The sequence below is a fragment of the Equus caballus genome, chromosome 6, assembly GCF_041296265.1.
Source record: "Equus caballus isolate H_3958 breed thoroughbred chromosome 6, TB-T2T, whole genome shotgun sequence".
Lineage (NCBI taxonomy): Eukaryota > Metazoa > Chordata > Mammalia > Perissodactyla > Equidae > Equus > Equus caballus.
The window spans coordinates 25,010,946-25,032,823 of NC_091689.1; the positions used below are offsets into that span (position 1 = coordinate 25,010,946).

Here is a 21,878-nt window from a genome sequence, read left to right on the forward strand (position 1 = left end):
CTGAGTGGCAGGGAGAGTGACCTTCCGCACAGCAAGGGCGAGAGCCTGAAGCCTCGGATCGCTGTCTGCGGGTCCTCTGCATTTTCCTTCAGTTTGGAAATTCTTCAGATCAAGACTCCTGGGCTGTTTTCAGATTTTTCCCAGTAATTAACATAAAAGTTACTATGCTTTAGTTGAGCTACGTTTACTTAACCTTTTAAAAGGAGGGGGGTTTATGATGTGGGACTAAAGTGAGCATTTTACACTGTAGTGGCTTTCAGGTCAGCATAACACAGAAAGAAGTGACCTTGACCCTGCGGCCTTGAGGGTGGTGGTCCAGGGCATGCCCGGCTGACTGAGGCCAATGCCATGCTCCCGGGCACAGAGGCAGGCCAGGGGATGCTCTCACCCGTGAAACCTCCGGGGAGGACCTGCAACTGCTCACAATAGTATGACAGCTTCCCAAGAGACGCCTGCTGATGCAGGAGGCAAAGAGCAGAGGGGGCTGGACGCAAGCCCGCCGTGCCAGGTCCTTGATGGACAGAGAGGGTCACGGGCCAGCAGAAGAGCTCTCCCACCCCACGCCACACCCTTCACCACTGCTCCAAGCCAGCGCAGCAGCACAGGGAGGGGAGCCCAGCACACAGAGCTCGGGTGCTGACCGGGAGGCCTGGGCTCTGGGCTGGCTCTGGCCCCCGAGTGGTTGGGGACCTGGGAAGGCACAGCATTGCCAGTCCCTCTAACTTCTCCTTCATCCAGGCCCAATTCCTACAGCCCGTGTCCAGCGCCGGGGCAGTGGTGGCAGGGATGCCACATTCCCTTGGGCTGAGTGACCACGTGTTACCCTCTGAACTAGGAGGTGCACCCCCAGGTGAGCATCCCCACCCAAGTCGAGGGCTCCTGCTCTGCATCCCTGATGGCCGTGCTGCGTGGAAGCCCCATGTGTCACCCAGGTCTCTTCCCGACCGTCCTGCCAGCTCAGGTCTGAGCTCACTGCCCCACAGACCCTGCTCCTCACTGGCACTGGGGACCCCTGTGGCCAGTGACCCAGACATGGCCGGCAGACCGCCCTGCGGTGCCTAAGGAAGGCAGAGGGCGGCACGGTCTCTGTTCTTCTGGGGGTTTCCATTTTCTCCCTCCTGCCTGCTAGCTGAGGGACTTCCTCAGGCCTGAGTGGAGCCTCCTGGAGGGCGAGGGGGTAAGAGCCTGGTCACGGGGACTTCAGATGCCCCGAGCAGCCCCTTGGAGGAGCAGCGCCAGGGAGGCTGGGTCCTGCGGGGCGGGCGCAGGAGGAGGAATGGATGGTTCCTTGGAGCCCGTGGCCGGGGCGATGCTGCCCCCCAGTGGTGCAGCCTCCGGATCCTAGGCCAGGGCCACCCGTTCCACTCTACACTCCACCAGGCCTGGGTTGCTCTCCTCCCCAGATGGCACTTCATGCCAGGAATCGGGAACAGCCTCTGTGCCCTTCCCCCTCCAAAGATCACGTACCAGCATAAAACTCATAACGAAATGGGGGTCACGTGAAACAGACTGACTTAAATTCCTAACTGTTCCAGCTTCTACAGGAGGAACGGGCGGACGCAAGGACTGGGATTCTGGCCACATGTGCTCTCCTGGCGCTGGCCCAGGGGGCACCGGGGCTGTGACGGATGGATGCGGATGGTTTTGTCAACCGCAGGGCTCTAGCTTCCCAGGGCCACTCTGCAGAGCAGCACGTGCCTCCCACATCCTATCCCCAGTTCTGTGGGAGTCCTAGTGTGTGTGGGGACACAGCAGGTTCCCACTTGATAGACACATGGCCGACTGGGGGCCATCATCCTAGAGCTGCCAGCCCCACTCCCCAGACGCGGACAGAGGCGTCCCAGGGCCTGGAGCCCCCCTCTCCATGCTCGCACTGTCGGCAGGGCCTCCCCGACTCCTCATGATGGTCGCTCTCCACGGCAAAAAGCACGAGTGGGTCACTTCATGGAGACACTGCTCCCCCATCGGAAGGAGGAAGGAACCTCAGGAGCTTATTCAGTGGGGGCTTCCCGTCCTCGCAGGCCCTGGGGCCACTGCAGCCATGTGTGGGCATGTGAATTACTGTGCCTCCGACGCCCCAAGCAGGGGTGGGGGCTCAGCCCTCCTTGTCTGAGAGTGAGCCTAGCCACCACCACGGCCAGGCAGCAGAGAAAGCAGGAGAGCTGGAGACACAGGGTCGCCAGAACCTTCTCACTGGACTTAGAGTAGGCGGGGTAGAGATGCTGGGCCCGTGAATCCAGTTCTAACCAGACCAGACTCCATCCTCACACGCTCTGCTCCTGGGCAAGAACTTCGATTATGAGAAAGACCCTAAAGGCCTGAGGCTCTCCCCACACCCTCGGAGAAGCTCTTGGAAATATTAAAGTGAAAGAACATTCAACACAAAGCCAACAGGACAGACCTCTCCTGTGAACCTCCAGATCCTGCCAGGCGGCAGAGGCCTGAGGATGGCCTGGCTGTGCGACCAGGAAATGATCAGAAAGAAAGTAAGCGGGGGGCAGGGAGGAGTTCAGCAAGAGTGTGTGGATGGGAGGGTGTGCAGGACAGACGGGGACATGACAGAGGGTGCTGGAGGAGAGAGGGTGGGAGGAGAGGGGGTGTGGGAGGAGAGAGGGTGGGAGGAGAGGGGGTGTGGGAGGAGAGGGGGTGGGAGGAGAGGGAGTGCGGGAGGAGAGAGGGTGGGAGGAGAGGGGGTGTGGGAGGAGAGGGGGTGCGGGAGGAGAGGGGGTGGGAGGAGAGGGGGTGTGGGAGGAGAGGGAGTGCGGGAGGAGAGGGGGTGGGAGGAGAGGGAATGCGGGAGGAGAGGGGGTGGGAAGAGAGGGGGTGGGAAGAGAGGGAATGCGGGAGGAGAGGGGGTGGGAGGAAAGGGGGGTGGGAAGAGAGGGGGGTGGGAGGAGGGGGGTGCGGGAGGAGAGGGGGTGGGAGGAGAGGGGGTGTGGGAGGAGAGGGGGTGGGAGGAGAGGGAGTGCGGGAGGAGAGAGGGTGGGGGGAGGAGAGGGGGTGTGGGAGGAGAGGGGGTGTGGGAGGAGAGGGGGTGGGAGGAGAGGGAATGCGGGAGGAGAGGGGGTGGGAAGAGAGGGGGTGGGAAGAGAGGGGGTGGGAGGAGGGGGGTGCGGGAGGAGAGGGGGTGGGAGGAGAGGGGGTGCGGGAGGAGAGGGAGTGCGGGAGGAGAGGGGGTGGGAGGAGAGGGGGTGTGGGAGGAGAGGGGGTGGGAGGAGAGGGAGTGCGGGAGGAGAGAGGGTGGGGGGAGGAGAGGGGGTGTGGGAGGAGGGGGGTGTGGGAGGAGAGGGAGTGTGGGAGGAGAGGGGGTGGGAGGAGAGGGGGTGCGGGAGGAGAGAGGGTGGGAGGAGAGGGGGTGGGAGGAGAGGGGGTGCGGGAGGAGAGAGGGTGGGAGGAACGGGGGTGTGGGAGGAGAGAGGGTGGGAGGAGAGGGGGTGCGGGAGGAGGGAGGGTTTGGGAGGAGAGAGGGTGGGAGGAGAGGGGGTGCGGGAGGAGGGAGGGTTTGGGAGGAGAGAGGGTGGGAGGAGAGGGGGTGTGGGAGGAGGGAGGGTTTGGGAGGAGAGAGGGTGGGAGGAGAGGGGGTGCGGGAGGAGGGAGGGTGCGGGACGAGGGAGGGGTGTAGGACAGAGGCAGGCCTTCCTACAGAGAATAGTTGAACTCTTAGGAGACAGCCTGGCTTCTTTGAGAAGCAGGCCTGTGCAGTGGCAGGTGCCCGACGTCACTGAGGAAACGCTCCCAGGCCCCTCTGGCTGCCACACCATCCACCCCTGATTCCTGCGGGCCTCAGAGGCCCCCTCCCTGCCACGCAAGGGCCAGCCTCACCTCACATTTGCCTCGGAGGCCGGTCTCCTGCAGCCGGGACCAGATGCTCTGGATCCTCCCGGCGTGCTCCGGGTGGCTGTTAGTGTTCCCGCAGGTGCACTGGTGCTTCAGCATCAGCGTGTCGTACACCAGGCCTGAAGCAGAGGGCAGAAGCGGGCCACCGTCAGAGGAGCTGTCAGGGTCCTTGGCAGCAGCCACCCACCACGCGAGGCCAAGCCCCTGCTCATGGCACCTGCCAAACAGTCTGAGCCACCAGCACCCTGGGTTGGGGCAGCCGAGTGGCCTGCATTGCCGGGAGCAGGTCAAGAAGAAAGGAATGAGAAGGCCCACTCCCGACTCAGATCTCTCGGCCATCAGGCATGTGGCATTTATGTCATGGAGGACTGCGCTGACTTCCAGAAACAAGAGTTTGGTCCAGAGATCCACGTCTGTCTGGTCAGGGACCGCCCTCTCCGTTAAGTGTTCTGGTGGACTGAGGACTGCCTGAGGTTCTGGGGGTTCAGAAGACACGAGACTCGGTTCCTGCCCTTAGAAACTTCCAGAGTAGCTGAGACAAGTGTGTGAGAGCACACACACCAACAGGCAAACACAAGTGCACTTAAAATGACATAGAAAGGACAGAACTAGAGTTCAGAAACTTGTGCCAACTGCCTAGGTTTGCACGGCCCATTCGGGACGCAGCCGAAAGCTGTAAGGCCTGGCGGTGCCCAGCATCCAGCCCGCCCGCAGGGAGGGAGCCCGACCAGCCTCGGAGCCAGCCTGCGCACCGCTGTGCGGGGAACCAGTGATGCTCCCACACCCATCACAGCGCCTGACGTCAGAGTCAGGAAGATGCCCCGAAGGCGGTTGTATCCCGTACATGAGGAGGGTGGAGAAAGCGGGGAGGGCAGGTGGGTGCCGAGCGCCCCCTGCAACAGCTTTCTCCAGGGTGTGCCCGTCCTACGCCCCTCCTGTTGGGGGAAGGGTCGGCCCCTTGGTGACATCTGCCAGGAGGGGTGCCCACGGTCCCTGCTGCAGCACTGTCTGTGTCATCTCACACACCTGGGCTCCCAGGGTCCTGACAACGGGAAGGCCGGGCTGGGTGAACGGAGGCCCTGGGCAGACAGGTCTCTGCTAAGGGGCACCTGTCGCTAACACCTGCTCACTCAGGCGGAGAGCTGGGAGAGCTGTGCCGTAGAGCACTGGCCGCACGGTCAGACAGACCCATGCTACTACTTCTGTGTGTTTCCTGCTGCAAAGAGGCAGCAGCATCACCAACCCCAGGGCAGCAGAGCTTCCAGATGAGCCTGTTTCCATAGGGTCCAACTGGAGACCTAGAGGTCCCAGACCTCCTCACTCAGTCTCTTGGGAGTTGGGCTAACAGGAGTCAGTCCCCTTGCATTGGGAGAATTCGATCGAGGTGTAGTAGCAAAACTGAGTGGTGGAGGTTGGCGGGTAGGTGAGACTTCTGGTAAAAAAACAGCAGGTTAGGAGCGGGCTCACAGGACCCAAACACAGAAACTCACAATCAGTGCACTAAGATGTGTGCACAAGATATGGATGTAAAAGAGGGTACATTTAGTGGCTTATAATGGCAATGCATGCCCATATATACAGGTATACACATGCACATACCCATGGATATGTGGAATGCATGTACACATGTGCATAAACAATCCAGATGACTATCAAGACAATGACTATGGCCGACCCATTCAACAGCATCATTGAGATAAAACAGTTTGCTCCTGTTTACTGGGCACACTGCTGGAATCTTCAAGGGGGACATCACTGTTATTCCCTTTGACAGACGGGAAACTGGAGCACAGAGTGATGGAGAGGTTGCCCGAGTACAGAGCTGAGGTGGACCAGCCAGGACGCCAGGCAGCTCCAAGAACAAGCCACATGGATGTGCATGGACGTGGGAGGCCAGCCAAGGAGAGGGCGGAGCAAGAAACAAATGTACACGGGCGCCAGAGAACCTGCCCTTGTCAAATAAACGGTGTCTGCGTCCATCTGTCCATCCGCTGTGCACAGAAATAACTCTGGGAGATTTAAATGAAACTCTCCTAGCAGCGGCCCCCCCCTGGGGAGTGGGACCCGGGGCAAGCACCACTTTCTCAGAGCTCCGCCCCGTGTTCTCACAGTGAGCACATTCTGTTCTGCACGTTTTGTGAAAAGGAATCATGATGACAAACTAAGAAAGCACATCTACGGGGGGCCTGCTGGCCCGCTCCTGTGACACACGTAGATGCGACGGCCCGCGTGCGCCTCTCCGTGCCCGTCCACATGGGAGCCCCCCACAGTGGCTGCGGGACTGGGGTCTCTGCTCTCCGGGCCGTGCTCTTCTCATCTCAGCCAGGGGCCAGGCTGCCCTTTTGGCAGGGTCACCTGCTGACTCTGTTGGTGACTCTTTGTCATTTTCTTTCTGAAGAGCAACGATTTAAGTTCTAGATAAGTACCACCGAATTTTTCTCTGAACGTGAGCAGTACCCTTCTAGGACCCAACGAAGAGGACTCAGCCACATTTAGGTCTTACGGCACGCAGAAGAAGACGTTGCATGAGGACGGTCTGAAGAAGGATGAAAGCATTCTGTGTTTAGGTAACCTTTTCTTGTGTCAGTGAAAGGAAACGTGCGATGAGAGCATGTGAACTGCCCTCCCAACCAGGCTGGGTGGCAATACTGTGGCACTCGGGCAGTTCCAGGCCTGGGAGCCCAGAGCCTCAGAGCAGGTGGATGGACACCTGCCCGCCCGCCGAGTGCCCACTGTTGACTGCGGAGCGGCGCCTTCAGCCAGGACAGGCTTCCTGCTGCAGACCTCTCCCGGCCCCCGTGCAGACTGAGGAAGCATGGCTGCTGGCAACAGCCTGCGGACAAGGACAAACAGCTCTAGAAAGCCAGAGCGTGGGGGCTGGCTGAGCTCTGTGCTCACAGGAGCAGGACGTGCAGTGTGGAAGTGACACCGTCAGCTACCTGGGCCTCACGGTCAAGGCCCTGGACGCAGGCTCGCTTCCAGGAGGGACTGGTGGGAAAGGGCTAGCTTGTCACCCTGCTGACCACCGACAGGAAGCCGCCTTTGGGGAGACTGCTCTGCAGAGGAGAAGGGGATTCTCCGGGAAGGGGAGGCGGGCTTTTGAGGCAGGACAGACCCCCAGGATCACAGAATGGGGGGCGAGAAGGGAGCCTCAGTGATGGATCCATCTGGTCCCCTCCTAGTCTATGCCCAGGAGTAGGGCCAGGGGTGAGGTCGCCAGGCCCTCCAGCCCTGGAAGTGGCCTGTCCTCAGCCCCATGCCTCACCCTCTGGAGAGCACAGGCCCCAAAGGGGCGCCCCACTTACTCCGCTCCAGCTGTGAACCACCTCTCACACATGGGCTCAGTCAGCAAGGCAGACGGGGCCACAACGGCCCTGCCCCACGAACCGCCCCATGGCCTCCCCTGGCCCGCCGGCCTGCCCTCTCCACGCACAGTACCTGTGGTGAACCTCGGCTTGGTGGGGGGCTCCTGCACAGACATGGGGAAGGTGGCAGACGCTGGAGACGACTGTGCCCGGGACAGAGGCCGGTGGCCGCCAAAGGACACGGGGATGCCAGCGGCCTCCATGGACGCCTGGTAGTTCCTCAGCTGGTGGATGCGCTGCTGCTCCAGGAGGAGGGCTTGCTGGTGGCAGAGGAAACAGCGTTTGTGCGCCTCACGGTACCCCCACGTCCCGGCGGCAGGGCGACGTGCTGTGCCCCTGTCATTCCTCCATCCCTCACTCCCCATCCACTTGCTCACCCACGTGCGGCACGCGGCGGGAGGCCGCCGGGCAGGCAGGGGGGGCAGGCTGCCCGCCGCTCGAGGGCCCCAGCCTGCAGGCCGCCTCCTCCCTCTGAGCTCAAGCCAGACACTTGAGGGAAAAGCCTGTCACAGGACAGAAGTGCTAACTCTTCCCTGGAGACCCTTCCCTTCTCCTGGTCTCTCGCCGCCCCATGTCCGCTCGAGGACAGGAAGGGCGCTGAAGCTAGGAAGGTCCCGCTCAGGTTCCAGGCGGGGCGCCGGGAGGGTGTGGGCGTCCCTCTGAGTGGGTGAAGACCCAGAAGGAGACTCCCCAGGACCCCGCTTTAGCCATCTTTGAGCAAGAACAGCTAGACGAAAAAGGCAGTGAGTTAATTCAACACATACTTTCATGAAAAATTGTTTTCACAGAAACTACGTTTCTTTGTGAAGAACCGGCTTCCATAAAAGCACAATTCTGCAAGGCCCTGAAGCAGGCGTCTCAGCACCCGAGGGCCCCGGGCGACGGGGCGGGCCTGACACCCTTGGGAGCGGGGGCTGCGTCCTCACCTCGCTGAGGTGGACAGCGCTAGTTCACCTTGTCTCCTCTCCTCGGACCCTGAGCCAGGGAGGAACACGCGCAAGAAGACTCCAGAAGGGCTGGAGAGGTGGGCGGGAGAGGGGCTTGACCTAGGGCCACGGCAGGGGCGGGTGCTGGGTCTGTGGAGCGGGGGACTCGGCCGGGGCCGGGCCTGGCAGCGAGGTAGACCCCGAGCTGAGTGCCCCCTGGGAGGCGGAGCGGGGCCGGAGGGAGAGAGGTGGAGCCGGGCCCACCAGCCCCACCCCGAGGAGCTGCCCTGCTGCCGGGAGCGGCAGGACCTCTTCCCCAGGCCTCCCTGAGAATGGGGGGCAGGCAGGCAACACCCTGCGGTGCGGGGGTGCCCCCACGCCTACGAACTCCACCACGAGGCGAGATTGCGTTTCCATGCACCAATCCTATCATTTGGAAGGCCAGGACCGACCTCCAGGCCCGAGATGAGAAGCAGGTACACCATGGGCTGTGGGGCAGGGCCCAGCCCGGGCTGTCACCAGAGGGGGAGCGAGCCCCTCTGCCCAGGCTCCCGAATTCCTGCTGCGAGGAAGCAGAGGTGGAGGGCCAGAGAAGGACAGCCCGAGATGCTGGGGGACCAGGACGGGAGGCCCAAAGCCACCTCCCTGCAGAAGGCCAGGAGCAGGCAGCTGCCCCACGGGGCCTCCCCGCCCTAGAGCCGGCTTCCCACCGCCAGTGCTGCTGGGGGAGCTCCCCGACTCCGACGGGCTCACAGGCCGCTTCACAGCCGCCCCAACCTGCCAGCACCTCTCCTGGAGGCACCCAGGCTACAGAACACCGGATACCAGACTTCTGTTATGTCGGCAAACTGCTCCATGTGCCACGTTCCCCTGAGAAGGAGCTCTGCTCGTTCCTCTCCAAAGAACACAGAAAATAAGTGTTCCTAATAACTGTTGCCGGCGTGGAGTACGACTAAATAAACGCTGACCACTTTATCCTCTACAGGGCGCTGGCCCTAAACCTTTACCTGAGCACCGGCCGATTTCACACCACTGCCTTCAGTTCTGATAAGAAGTGTGCGTCCCTCACAGACGTTCAAGGCTCTACCAGCCACACGGGAATGAAGCCCCCTCGGGCCCTAACGACTAGGATGGCCAGCCAGGCAGGAGCCTGCACGGCAGAAGCCGGTGACCCCTCTTGGAGTGACCTCTTGGTTCCCATGAAGCGTTGGGTCCGCGCACTTTGTGGAGCAGCGCGTCAGCGCCGGGGTGCTCGGAAAGAGGCCTGAGGAGCGGGAGAGAGGCCGGCAGCGGAAGGAGAGACAGAGAAAGCGCTACAAAGTCAGCGTGGAGGCTGTGGCCTGCTGCCGACCAGGGGTCTCGAGAGAAATCAAAGAGCCACTCCTGTGGGTCACACCGAGTCTGCCCAGGCGTTGCTGGGCGAGGCGGAGGGGCTGCTGCGGCTGCACAGCTGAGCTGTGGGAGCTGAGGGGGCGCCTGGCTGGGCAGCCAGCACAAAGTCTAGCGAGAAGGGAGCAGATGAGCCAGGGCCCTGCGCCCCAGATGCGGCCCCACTGCTGGAGGAGACGATCAGATCCCACTGCATGGGCACCTTGGGCTCTTGTGTCCTGCTTATCAGGAACAAGCAGCCGCCCTGGTGGTACTCGGGCTTTCTGACTCACTGGTCGGCTGTCCTCGTGTTTTGTTGACTTGGTAGTTTTATTTGTCACTATAAATTAATAAATCGTTCCTTGGATCTATTCATCAGTCTCCTGTGAGTTTGGTTATTCCATGTCAGTGCCTGGGAAACTTATGGCTCTGGGTACCTGCATCACACTGCTTTTCTGGGTCTGTAAGGCTCGTCAGCACTGTCTCCTTGGCCCCAAAAGGTCCTGCCTACCTTTCTGATCAATTGAAAAATCAGTCTCCCACCCCTGCCTTTAGTGATTATGCTGAATCCTAACAACACTTGGATTTACGTTATCTACAGCCTATAGACCCGAAAGAAAATCATCCCGAGGGGGCTTGGAGCAAGCATTTGGCTGGAAAGCAGGTGCATAAATGACCACAGTGGACAAATGGCCAGTGTCTCTAGTACAGCTAACGTAAACTAGACACCAAACCACACCTCCCTCCCACAGCACCCAGGGCGACGGCCGAGGACCTGGACAGGCAGGAGTGGAAGGAAGAGGCCCTCCAGTGTCCACTGACCCCCAGCCAGAGGGCACTGCTCCATGGGGGACGTGGCTGTCCCAGGACCCGGCCTGTCCTGTCCCCTCTCTCGTGCCCCTGCCCATGCGGTCACCTGTCTGAAGAGCAGCTCCTGCTCCGTAGGCTGGTGCTGGCCCGGCTCCGCCTCCCGCGGGGGCTCGGCCTCCTCATCGTCACTCTCGATGGGCTCCTGCTTCACCTGCACTCCGGTCAGTGCGTGCGCCTCCTTCTGCCCGGAGAGCCGGTCCCGGTAGGGCTCCTCCAGGAGGGCCTGGTGCTCGCGGAGCTCCTCCTCCGTCTCCTCAGGGTGGCTCTCGGGCTGCCGGGCCGGCTCGCTGGGCTTGGGGATAATCTGCAAAACAGAGGTCGTGGGTGATCCAGGGTGGCCGGGACTATCGGACGAACAGGCACATCACAAGCTCTGTACTGACACAGAGGGAGGGACGCCCCTGAGGGTGCCTCCTCGTGCTGAGCTAAGGCCACAAGGCATGGTCATTCACCCACGGAACGCCTAGGGAAGGAACACTGAGGCCCCAGCCCCAGGAGGAGACAGACTGGCATCTGGCACATTGAGTACCTCATGTGCCAGGCAAGACAAGTGCAACCAAAGTCTCGGGTATCAACCCGCGTCTGCACCCAGGCGCGAAGTGGAGAGGCCAACCCCACTCCTATGGCCACAGCCGCTGAGAGAAACACCGCCTGCCCCTCCTCCACCCGCCACCCCACTGGAAACCCACATCCCCAGTGTTTGCTGCTAAGTCCCAGGACACTGCGACGATCGCAGCCTCTCAGCACTGGAGGACAGGGGCTCTCTGCTCTCCTCCTCTGACCTGCTCACCGCTCTGTCAGGGCCTGCTGCTCGGCTCCCTCCCCTTCGGGCAGTCTTTTCCCTGAGGAAGCTTCCTCGTGCTGGCACCTCCCAAGCACAGGTGCTGAGCCCAGACCTCGCTCTTCCTTTCCAGACCTGCCACCTGACGGCTGCTAGACTTCTTGGCTCAACGTGGACGCCCACGGGCACCGCACACACGGCCCAACGCTGAACTCAGGGAGGCTTAAATCTCTTCTTTCTCTCGGACTCTTTCTCAGCAAATGGAACCCTCTCCAGCCAGCTGCGAAGTCACAAACTTGAGCATCTCACTGACCCCTCCCTCTGTGGTGCCCGTCTGACACTGCCCAGGTGCCATTCATCTGAGACGTCTCTGGAGTCGCCGATCCTCCCCATCCGCACTCTCCTGCTCCCTTCCTGCATCAGGCAATGGCGTCTCCTGCCTCGATTACAGCCACGGCCTTCCGGGAGGCCCCTCTCCAGTGTGTCTCCACGTGGCAGTGACAGTGAGCTTTCGAACGTGCCACCTCATGGTGCGCTCTCCTTCTTAAAGCCCCTTAAATGCCTCCCCGCCGTCCGCTGTGAGCTCCTCCACCATCTCCCTCTGCCACTTGCCACTCTATGCTCCAGCCACACCACAGCTGTCCGCGGGTCCCTGCCCCACGTGCTCCCTCCTCCTGGTCCTCCACAGCTGCAGGTCCTCCTGATGGGCTCCCCACGGCTTCCCTCCCTCCCCGGCCCTCTCCACTGGGCTCCCTCCTGACACCCCTTAGGCCTCCAGGTGTTCTCTGCCCTCCACGTGAGGGTGAGTGACCTCCTGCGTGCTCCACATCCCTCCACGCCTCCCCAGCACCCCAACTCTAAGGGTCTCTCTTAACACATGATCTGTTTGCCACGGGAAACGAGTTGATGGGCAGAGTGCCTGGCCTTGTCTCTGAGAACGCAAGGGGCGCTCTGAAGCCCCTCGTGGAGGTCTTCGTGAGAGAACCGCCCTGGTGCAGAGAACGAACCTTTCCAGCACACTCTGATTCTGTTTCTGGAAGGAAACAGATTTTCAAGGCAGCCCAGCGTTTTTCACACCTGAGCTTCAGTATTTTCAAAAGTCTGCGCAGAGCCGCCTGCGTTCTCGCCCACGCCGTGGCGGGGAGCAGTTTGCCCATGGGGGACGGACTCGCGGGCACTCTGTGTGAGCGCAGAGTCCTAGCAGCCTGGTACCGGGGGCCAGCTGGACAGCAGGGCCCAGCCACGTGTGTGGACACGCACACAAGACGCAGCTCAGCCTGCACCCCGGAGGACCTGCCCTGCCTTGCTGTGAGAAACAGAGCTCAGACTGGACTGGGGATGCATTTTATATGCTCCTCCTTAATCAGCTTATAATAAACACTTCACGGTGAAGCCTGACTGTGAAAGCGAGCCGAGGAAACCACCAGCCACTTTCTTTATCTCCAACCCCACGGCGACTGCTCATCAGACAATTTCGACGCAGCACGGGGAACAGAGCAGAGCGCCGGCCGGGGCAGGCTTAGTACAGATTCCAGAAGGCAAGCCAGCAAGGCGAGAGAGCGCCAGGAAGACGGCATGCAGGCTAAAGACTTGATTCCAAATACATAACCTGCCAACCTTATATCCAGTTGCTTTAACAGAGTTCTCACACAGGTTTACTAAAAATAGTGTTTTAAAATCCTGACGGTTTTGAGATTTCTGATGGTCTCTTACATGTCAACCCCATCTTCTTCCTCCTGCACACCTGGAGCCCGCGAGGCCCACCGTGAGCTCCTGGCTGGACAAAGTCCACTCGGGCACCAGACTGTGACCCCGACTGGGAAGGGGCAGGGATGATGTCCCCCGCCAGCAGAGGGCGCTGGGCCTCTCCCGGCCTCCCGCATCCACGCTGGCCTCAAGAGGACCTCAGCACATGGCAGCACAAGCCTTGGCTTTAGGGCCGACGAGGTCACAAACTCTCCCCGTTCCTTTGTCACACACGGCCTGGTGGGGTCTGACAGGTAACAGGATGGGGTTTATTGAGTGGCTGATGGGAGGTTTACCGGGCGAGTGAGTGGGGGCCTGAGAAGGTGGCTGGCTGTCACACCTGGTGAGTGGATGTCAGAGCAGAGGGGTGGGCAGGGGTCCACAAGGAGGGAACAATGGCAGCCAGGATGGATATGGGAGTGGCAGTGGGGACAGAGACACATGGTGTGCCGGAGGGCAAGGGTGCAAAAGAATTGGCAACAGGGCTGAGGACACAGTGACGGGGGTCAGGACTGCAGGCACGAGAGGCTATGTTTTCTCAGATGCTCCTGCCTGCGCTGCAGAAAGATCCTGAAAGGTCTGACTGAGAATGGGGCGGGGCGGGGCTGGGGAGTCCGTGCAGGGAAGTGACACTGTGGGGGCTCAGCCAGGCTCGGGGGGAAGGCCAGCAGAGGGGCTGGGTCCAGGCGCAGCGAGGGAGGGCCAGGCAGTAGTGTTGGCTCCCAGTGGCCGTGGAGAGTGAGCAGGGGGCCCTGGATACCGGGCCAGGGGCAAAGGACAGCTGCTGCTCAGAGGCAGGAGACTGGCCCGGGCACGGCAGGAAGGGCAGGGGAGGAGCCTGGCTCAGAGGCGGAAATTCAAGCGCCTGGCGGACCCGTGAGGAGACATCCCCTGAGAAGTGGGTCCAAGGGTGGCATTCAGGAGACAGGTCAGGGCTGGAGACGACTGTCAGGAAGCACTGAGCAGCTGGGAAGTTGAGGCACAGTAGCTCCCGCACAGCTCACGGAGCCAGTGCCGCAGAGAGAGAGGCAGGGAGCCACACAGACAGGGGACACCGGAGAAGGGCCAGAGAGCCAGAAGGAGCGCGAGCGTCTGCCAGGGGACGGGGCCACGGGGCACGCTGTCCTGGGGAGTGGACAAGGCACTTGCAGGCTTGGGGTCAGCTCTCGGACACTCATGAGGGGGCAGGCAGGCAACAGGCCACAACCTCAGGAGAGGGGAAAGCGTCTGCACCAGGTGGGGGCAGGTGTGGGGGCAGGAGTGGCGGGGCCACTGGAGGCTGACCCTGCAGGGAGGGGTCCTGGAGGCTGGGCCTGCTCCTGGGGGACCCAGGGCCATTCTGAGACCCTTTCGGGAGGCCCAGCTCCGAGGTGGTCAGTGTGTCTGAGGACACAGGGCCCTGGTCCGTTCTCGGGCTGGAGGCCCCAGGAGAAGTGACTGAGGAGGAGAGGGGCCAGCCAGGGTCCTCCAGGGCATCCCCAGAGGAAACGAGTTGTGACTATCGAGATGCTGATCACAGACGAGAAGAGGACAGCAGCCACGAGAAAGGGCACCTGTGGACAGGGACGCTCCAATCCCAGCTTTCCTCCAACACGCTCTTTTAAATTTCAGAACCTCAGAAAATGTCAAGTACAGCGTGCGGAACCCCATGTGTCCTTCACCTGGATAGAAACAGCAAGATGGACACACGACCCAGCCCAGGAACGGCGTGCATGCGCGTCTGGCCTTCTGCACGCAGCCATCCCCTGGGGAGCCCTGCTGATGAGTTCAGTGAGAATCCACTGCAGTGTACGTATTCAAGTTTCCTCAGCTGTTCCAGTAACATCGCTTATGGCCCTTCTTGTCTGATTTGGGTCCGGGTGCAGATCATACGCCCTATTTAGGTGACCCGTATAAGGCTGACATCACGGAAGTGTCCAACCAGCTACTCTGTATAACGCCCCGGATGTGGATGAGGATATGCCCTCAGGAGTGGCCCAGGGAGGAGTGTGGGGCAGGGCACTGGTGGGTACTGCTGCGCCTCTTGGGGACCTCGGGTGGGGACGAGCGTCCCGTCATGGGGGTGTTGGTTCCTCGGTGGCTGAGCTAGTGTGGACGGGTTTCTCTGTGGGGAAGGTGCTGGGTGCCCGCTGACATCAGGACGCACCTGTGGGCTGCCTTCTACTTCTTTCCATGAATGATGCTGGGAGGGTTGAAGGGCTGAATGTGTGAAAGTCTCAGAAGTTTCCAGGAACCTCCTGTGGCCCTCTCTCTCGTGTGACCCGGCTCTCCGCTCCAGGTCGGCCTGGGCTGGGAGTGTGGCGTCCCCTCCCTTCCTCCTTCAGCTTCACACTCTTAGGGAGCCTCCTGAGGTCATGACCTCGTGTATGTAGCGTGTCCTGGCAGGGGCACGGCTGGGCGCTGCAGCCCTGGGACGGTGGTTGGGTGGGAGCTCCGGGACATCAGAGGGGGAGGAGGGGGGAGCTGGAAGATGGCAAAGGCCCAGTGGCAGCTCTGCCCAGGAGGCCAACTATGGTCAGAGGGACACAGCAGAGTGGAGCATGGAATGGCCTGCTCACGGGCGGAATGTCCCTGGGCTCCCTCTCCCACTTTCTTCTTGGCTTCCTCGGAGAATGAAGGCATCTGAGTAGAGGCCTCCAGTCCCTCCAGAGGAGTCAGGACACTGGGCTTCCACGAGAGACAGCCTGGCTCTGGGCAAGGAGTCTATGCTGACCCCGTTGGAAGGAGCTCTGGGCGGGGCAGGGACACCCAAGCTGCCGCCAGCTCCCTGGAGGGCACGTCCCATCTGGAGGCACAGAGACGCTCCCCAGGGGTGGCCACAGCCCCTCAGGCCTCAGAGGGTGCCTGGGAGGGATGTCACCATGACAGCGGTGGGTGGCTGGTGTCAGTGGCCTCCCTGTGATGCAGAGCAGGCTCGGTCACATGGCTGCCAGGGTCTCAGCTCAGCAGGGACGTGGTGCTCGTGGAGCCAGGCCCCTTGGTCTCCCTCTGCCTTGGAGATGCAGCTCTGCTCTCTACCAGCCGGGCTGAGGGCCGGGCCACCCAGCAGAGCTGGCCTGGAGGTGAGGCTCCCACAGACAGACGTGATGGGGGGGATGTTGGCAGTGAAACAGGGAACTAGACAAGTGGGTCCGCTCTTTGTCTTCCAATGGCCTTCTGGACCTGGAGCCCCCTTTAGCAATTATACAAGAATGAATGCAGCTCCATATGTGGAACAATAAATTTTCTAAAAGCCAGGCTGGCGTTCAGGGCCAAAACCAAACTGGTAACCATGCCAATATTTAAAGATTATTAGACGTGCTTGTAATTAGACCACCCAAATAAATGAGTCCACGTTTTCCTCCTCAAAATCAAGAATGTCGAGTTAAAGGGAGACACGCCCCCCTCCAAGGGATGCATCAATGCTCGACACTGTAGGTCCAGCTGTCGTGTGATTCAGGGACCCTGCAAGAACTGCCTTCCACAGCAAAGCCTCTTTGCTCCTGCGGGAGAGGGGCCTCAAATATTCTCTTTTAACAGAAAGAAAAAGCCATTTCCGCCTCCACACGTTTCCCACTTTACACAGACCAGACCACACTGAGGCCATGCCCAGGCATGCCCAGCAAAGAGGGGTGGCTTCAGTCGCAGAGCTTAAGCTCCACTCGCCCTTTGATGGCATGCATTCTCCAGAATGTTCCTTCACACAGCAAACTTTTATGAAACCCCACTGCATGCAAGGTGCTGGGCCCTGACGTGGAAGCTGATACACAGCTGCAGCGCCACGGTGATCACTCCCATCATGGGCCGGGGAGGTGAGCAGAGCCAGCTCCGGCCCGTCCTCTCCACCTCGCAGAGTTCCGTCAGCCAGATGGGGCAGTCTCTCGGCTGTGGGCCTCGGGGAAACCGCAGCGGCCACGGAGGGCTGCAGGGGCTGCAGGAACTGGGAATGGCCGATCTCTCACAGGGGAGCATCACGGAAGCAGCTGCACTCCACGGCAGAGGCTGGCCGGCAGCCGACCACGCAGGAGACAGCTGCGATCCCCAAGCACACAGGCGCAGGGCTGCAGGAGCGGGAGCTGCCAGGAGCCGGGCTCCAGGGCCATTAGGGAAGGTAGAGTCATCCTCCAGGATAAAGGGCAGCAGGATTGGTGCTAGACGGGCCTAGACACGATCGTCGCTCCCTGAGCATCCCAGGAGCACAGTGTATAAACATTTCAATCAACCGTCGTTCCCACCGGAAATTAATCACGCGACAGCATCCAGGGAGATTTCCCAGTTGCTAAATCATTCTGCTCGAGAATATACCACATGTGAATAGGTGTTTCCTATCTTCCCCAAACCTCCTACCCCATCACTCAGATAATGACATAAGACAATTAAGAAGCACAAGTTCGCATTAGGAAGACGAACGTGACGTGCCTTTGACACATGGGAGTGAACAGACATGGCAGCTCCTGTCTCGCCCCCAGTGAGTGAGTACCTTTCCCGTCCACAAGAGGGGCTGCGTCTTGCAGTCCCTCCCATCTCTGACACTGCCCTGTGCTGTCTGGCTAGGAGAGCCTGCGGGGCCCAGGGGGCTTGGGGTGACAGTGGTGAGCCTATTTCCTGGTGCCCAGGGGCAGCAGGGACCTGGGCTTGGCCTGCGCTGGGCATCTGGTCAGGGGCAGCGGGCCATTCAGGAGCAGGGTGCCAGGGGACCTGTCTCCTCAACCCTGTAAGGGGGAACACACTGGGGCGGATTTGGGCTACAGTGGCCGCCAGCTCCGAGGGATGCTGCTCGAGGCAGGTCCACTGTCCTGGAGTTCCATGCAGTCAAAGCCTGTGGACCACTGTGGGGGCTGGGCCAGTCTCAGCGGTGGAGCAGCCTCGGAAAGATGTGCTGTCATTGCAACAAGCAACATGCTGACAAAAACACAGCGGGCACCTGCCAGGGGTGGGCACCGTGCCAGGCACTCGGGTCCACCAGTGAACAACGCGAAGACCCCGTCCTTGTGGGCTGACAGTCCAGCAGGGGAACCAGACATGAACAGCAGACGTGAGGAGCGGGCACCTCACTGGCAGACAGAGGAGGGCAAGGGAAGAGGACAGGGCTGGGCAGCAGTTCTAATTGAGGGTTGGGGCCCATCAAGAGGTGACATTCGGGCCAAGACGTGAAGGAGCCGAGACCTGGGAGTGTGACAGTAGGAAGAGGCTCCTTCTCTAAAGATTAGTTGCCTGACCCAACACCCAGACTGGGCTGGGACCGGAGGGCTGGAGGGAAGGGAATCAGGCGAGCGTGAGGGGCTGCCGGTGCCACCAGTCAGGGCTGGCCACATGCAGCGTCCCACCCCGAGAGGGTGGGCTCCCCGCTCTCGATTCTGTCTCCACACTTGCCTGGGAATCTAGATACGAGATCCTTCCAGGCCTCCTCCATTTATGCCGAATCATCTCCCTCATCCCTAACCCTCTCCCCTCGACCCTTTCATTCCTCAGAGCCGGAGAGAAGAGCCCAACTGCGTCTGACTTGTGGGGACCGATGGCTGAGTCCACCTGCAGGAGGGGAGCCGCGGGGGAGCCTTCACAGCAGAGGCGCAGCGAGAAGCAAGTCTAGCCGTCCCCACGTCACCAGAGCTCTCAACGCTTCCTTCCGAATATCCCCAAAGCCGCCTTCGAGCATCTCGTCCTCTTACTGTGACAGCTTTATTGAGAAGTCACACACCGTAAAATTCACACTTTCAATAATAAAAACACTTGTATAATCCAGTAGTTTGTGGTGCACTTAGTTGTGCAACCATCACCATAATCTAATTTTAGAACATTTTCATCATCTCAAAAAGAAACGTGTCCATTGGCAGTCACTCCTCATGCTCCTTCCCTGAGCCCCGGGCAACCACCAGTCTACTTTCTGTCTGCAAGGATTTGCCTATGCTGGTCTTTTCATATAGATGCAATCACGTCATATGTGGGCTCCTTGTCTGGCTTTTTCATCCAGCACCATTTCAAGGTTTATCATTCCTTTATGGCTGAATAATACTCCACAGCGCGGATGTGCCACATTCTGTTTAACCGTCCCTCAGCTGACGGGCAGGGCGCTATTGGCACTGTCTGGATATCATGAACCATGCTGCTGTGAACATCCACGCACCAGCCATGTTCAAGGACGTGCACGTGTACATTCATGAACATGGAGCCATGTGTTCTCATTTCTCCTGGGCACGTATCTAGGTGTGACCTGCTGGTCACATGGTAACTCTGGGTTTAACCTTTTGAGGAGCTGCTGGACTATCTTCCTAAGTGGCTCACCTCATTCTCTGATATTAAAGATGCTTTATTTCAAATGTCACCGTGTTCCTACAGCAACACTGACCCTTCCCCACTACTTCCTGCTGAAATGGGCCTTGTGAGTGACTCGTAAGACTGTAGGTATGGAGACCTCTGTGGGCTGGGCTGGGCATCAAGGCCCTTCTGATGATGCTATTCTAATAGGTAGCCACACTGCAGCTGCCAAGTGACTGGGAAAATGTGCTTCTGGGGCTCCAGGCCACCGTAGGGTTGGGGACTTTCTGTCTCGAGTTTGCTTAAAGAAGACAGATGTCCTCAAGAAACTCAGGAAGAAAGTGTTGACTAAGTAGGACACACCACACAGTGACACACATGTGCGACAGGCACAGTGTGTGCCAGCCATACTTACGCTCGCTGACGGGGACGCAGGGCCTGACCCCACGCCGGTCACCCCCCTGCAGAGAGGAATTGCTTTGGAGTTCTAGATCCAGGTGACATTCTCAGTCCCGGCCACGCGTGCTGAAGCCCGTGTCCACTGGCCTTTCACGTCTCCTGGCCTCTCTCGAGGCCAGAAAGGGCCGCTGGACAGCGAGGCTGCAAAGATGCCGCCGGCCCGCGAGGGGCACGCCCCGCCAGCAGACCCACCTTGTTCATGTGCAGCTGCTGCTGCTGGAACTGCTGCTTGTGCTTCTCCAGGAACTGCTGATGCTGCTGCTGGATCACCAGGTGCTGCAGGGCCTGCGCGTTCTGGGGCAGTGGGGCCGACTGCGTGCGCCCCAGCGGGCGGTGCTGCCGCAGCTTGTGGATGGACGGGGACACCCGGTCCGCACCAACCAGAGACTGCGCGTGCAGGGGCAGTGCTCCCAGGCCTGAAAGATACCAGTCTGAAGATAATATGGAGGGAAAAACAGCAGAGGGGAAGAGGAAGAAGAGAGGAGGGGAGAGAGGGCTGTTGAGTAACAGATGGAGGCCACTGGGAACCGCAGCTGCCGGCCCGGGCGCCTCCTCCCTGAAGCCCACTGGGCTTGACTCTGGGCACATGCCAAATGCCCTGAGCTAGGGCTCCGGTAAACAGAGACCATCATTTGGAGGCAAATGTCTATTGACACCCATGTCAGTGCTGTAAATGGGTGTTCTGTGCCACAGGCTTCAGCGCAAGCTCGCCCTGCCCGAGAGCAACTCCTCAGAGAGGCCCAGGCCCTAGAAAGGTCTGTTTTGATCTGAACAGCACTGTGGGTGACAAGAGGGCCACACGCCTGCTGAGCAAGGAGGTGATGGTTCTGCTGGCCTCCAGAGTGTTCTGGAAGAACAGAGGTGGCTCTCCTGGAACTGTCACAGAAACTAAGGTTGAGGGGAAAAAAACAGTCCTTAGGGATCAAATCATTTTAAGGGTCTCTTAAAGTTTTGATTTTATACACAAAGAGGGCAGTAACACTTTCAAAACCCCTGGTGCATATGTCAAAATCTCTCTCTACAAATTCCTACAAAGGTTTTGCCCACGTACATGCCGCCAGCTGCACAGAACGGCCGCTTCGCCACCCCTGTGCTAGCCGGGGGGTTTAAGTTAGAGTCTGTGCTGACAGGAGGCGAGCTTCTGCTAATCTGCATGTGAATCTTGTTTTAATTTCAGCCTCTTCACGTGAACTCAGGAAGCTACACATTTTTCCTTCTGTGTGCTTTTCACTCACCTGTATGTTTTCTTTGGCAAACTGTTGGTTTAGGTAGTTGACCATTTTTCCACTGTTCTATGAGCAAGAGGGTCTAAGAGACCCCTTCCCCTGCTGCCTGAGTGTCTGCTCCCCTGCTAACCTGAGGTGGACACACTCTAAACAACGTTGCTCAGGCTGAAAATGACTCCAGGCTCAAGGGCGTCTGACAGGGAGAAACAGCAAATGAACTGGCCACACGGGCTCTCGGCTGCCCAGAGTGGACGACTTCCCGAACCGGGCACATCCTCACACCTGAGCAAGGTGGCCCTGTTGTCCTCGGCCCGAGGTGGCCCTGCTGACAAGCGGTGGCTCCTGCCCTCTCTGTCCTCCGGGACTCCAAAGCCAGTGGGGGGCTGTGTCATCAGGTTTAGCAGAGCCTAAGACCCCCGGTGGGCAGTGTACTCAGTGTTTTTCTTGTCCCTTCCTGGGGGCTATTTCTAAAGTAAAAATACTATTTTGTATACAAATAGAGCACACACACAGGAAAAGAAAGCTTCCACTCTAGTAAATTGGCCCTCACCACCTTCTCAAACTTCATCACCCAGAGTCCCTGCAACAACCATCGCTTTTCATTTGACTGCATTGCTTTCTGGGAAGGTAAGTTATCTTAAATTTTATTATCTGCTTGGTTACTAAATTAAAGCGAATAACTCGAAAGGTAGAATCATTCCCTCTCAATTTTCTAGAAAAGTTAAAAAGAAGATATCCTCGTAAAGAAGGTATTTCAGAATTCACCAACTGTTAACGTAGGAATTACAGGGGATTTAATATTTCATGGAGGAAATAAGGAATTGGGCCACACAAAGCTGCATTTATGGGGGTAAAGCTTATGCAGTTACCAAAAAGCTCCCTTCTCAGAAAACAAGATGATAAAATACATTCTCCTTAGTTCTTTTTTACGCCTCAGTGGAGACCCAAGAACGGAGGTCAAGTCAGGGATGAAGCCGCAGCGCCCGTGCTGGGTCGGCCAGGCCAGCCTTGCCTCACATCTGCACAGAGGCTTCTGGTTCTAGACGGAAAGGGTGACCCTGAGACT

General features: G+C 59.4%; 1 protein-coding gene across 12 annotated transcripts in view; it reads right to left on the reverse strand.

The window, feature by feature from the left end:
* Positions 1-21,878, reverse strand: part of HDAC4 (histone deacetylase 4) — a 327,295-nt gene that overhangs the window by 48,408 nt on the left and 257,009 nt on the right. For 7 of the 12 annotated variants that reach the window (XM_023642722.2, XM_023642724.2, XM_023642721.2 and 4 more), the window contains 4 exons: positions 19,779-20,017; positions 10,413-10,670; positions 7,276-7,462; positions 3,823-3,956 (listed from right to left, as the gene is read on the reverse strand). In XM_023642722.2, coding sequence (XP_023498490.1) covers positions 3,823-3,956; positions 7,276-7,462; positions 10,413-10,670; positions 19,779-20,017 — 818 coding nt within the window. The remainder of the gene's footprint in view (positions 1-3,822; positions 3,957-7,275; positions 7,463-10,412; positions 10,671-19,778; positions 20,018-21,878) is intronic. The other 5 variants (XM_070269644.1, XM_023642723.2, XM_070269641.1 and 2 more) reach the window with 1 other exon arrangement.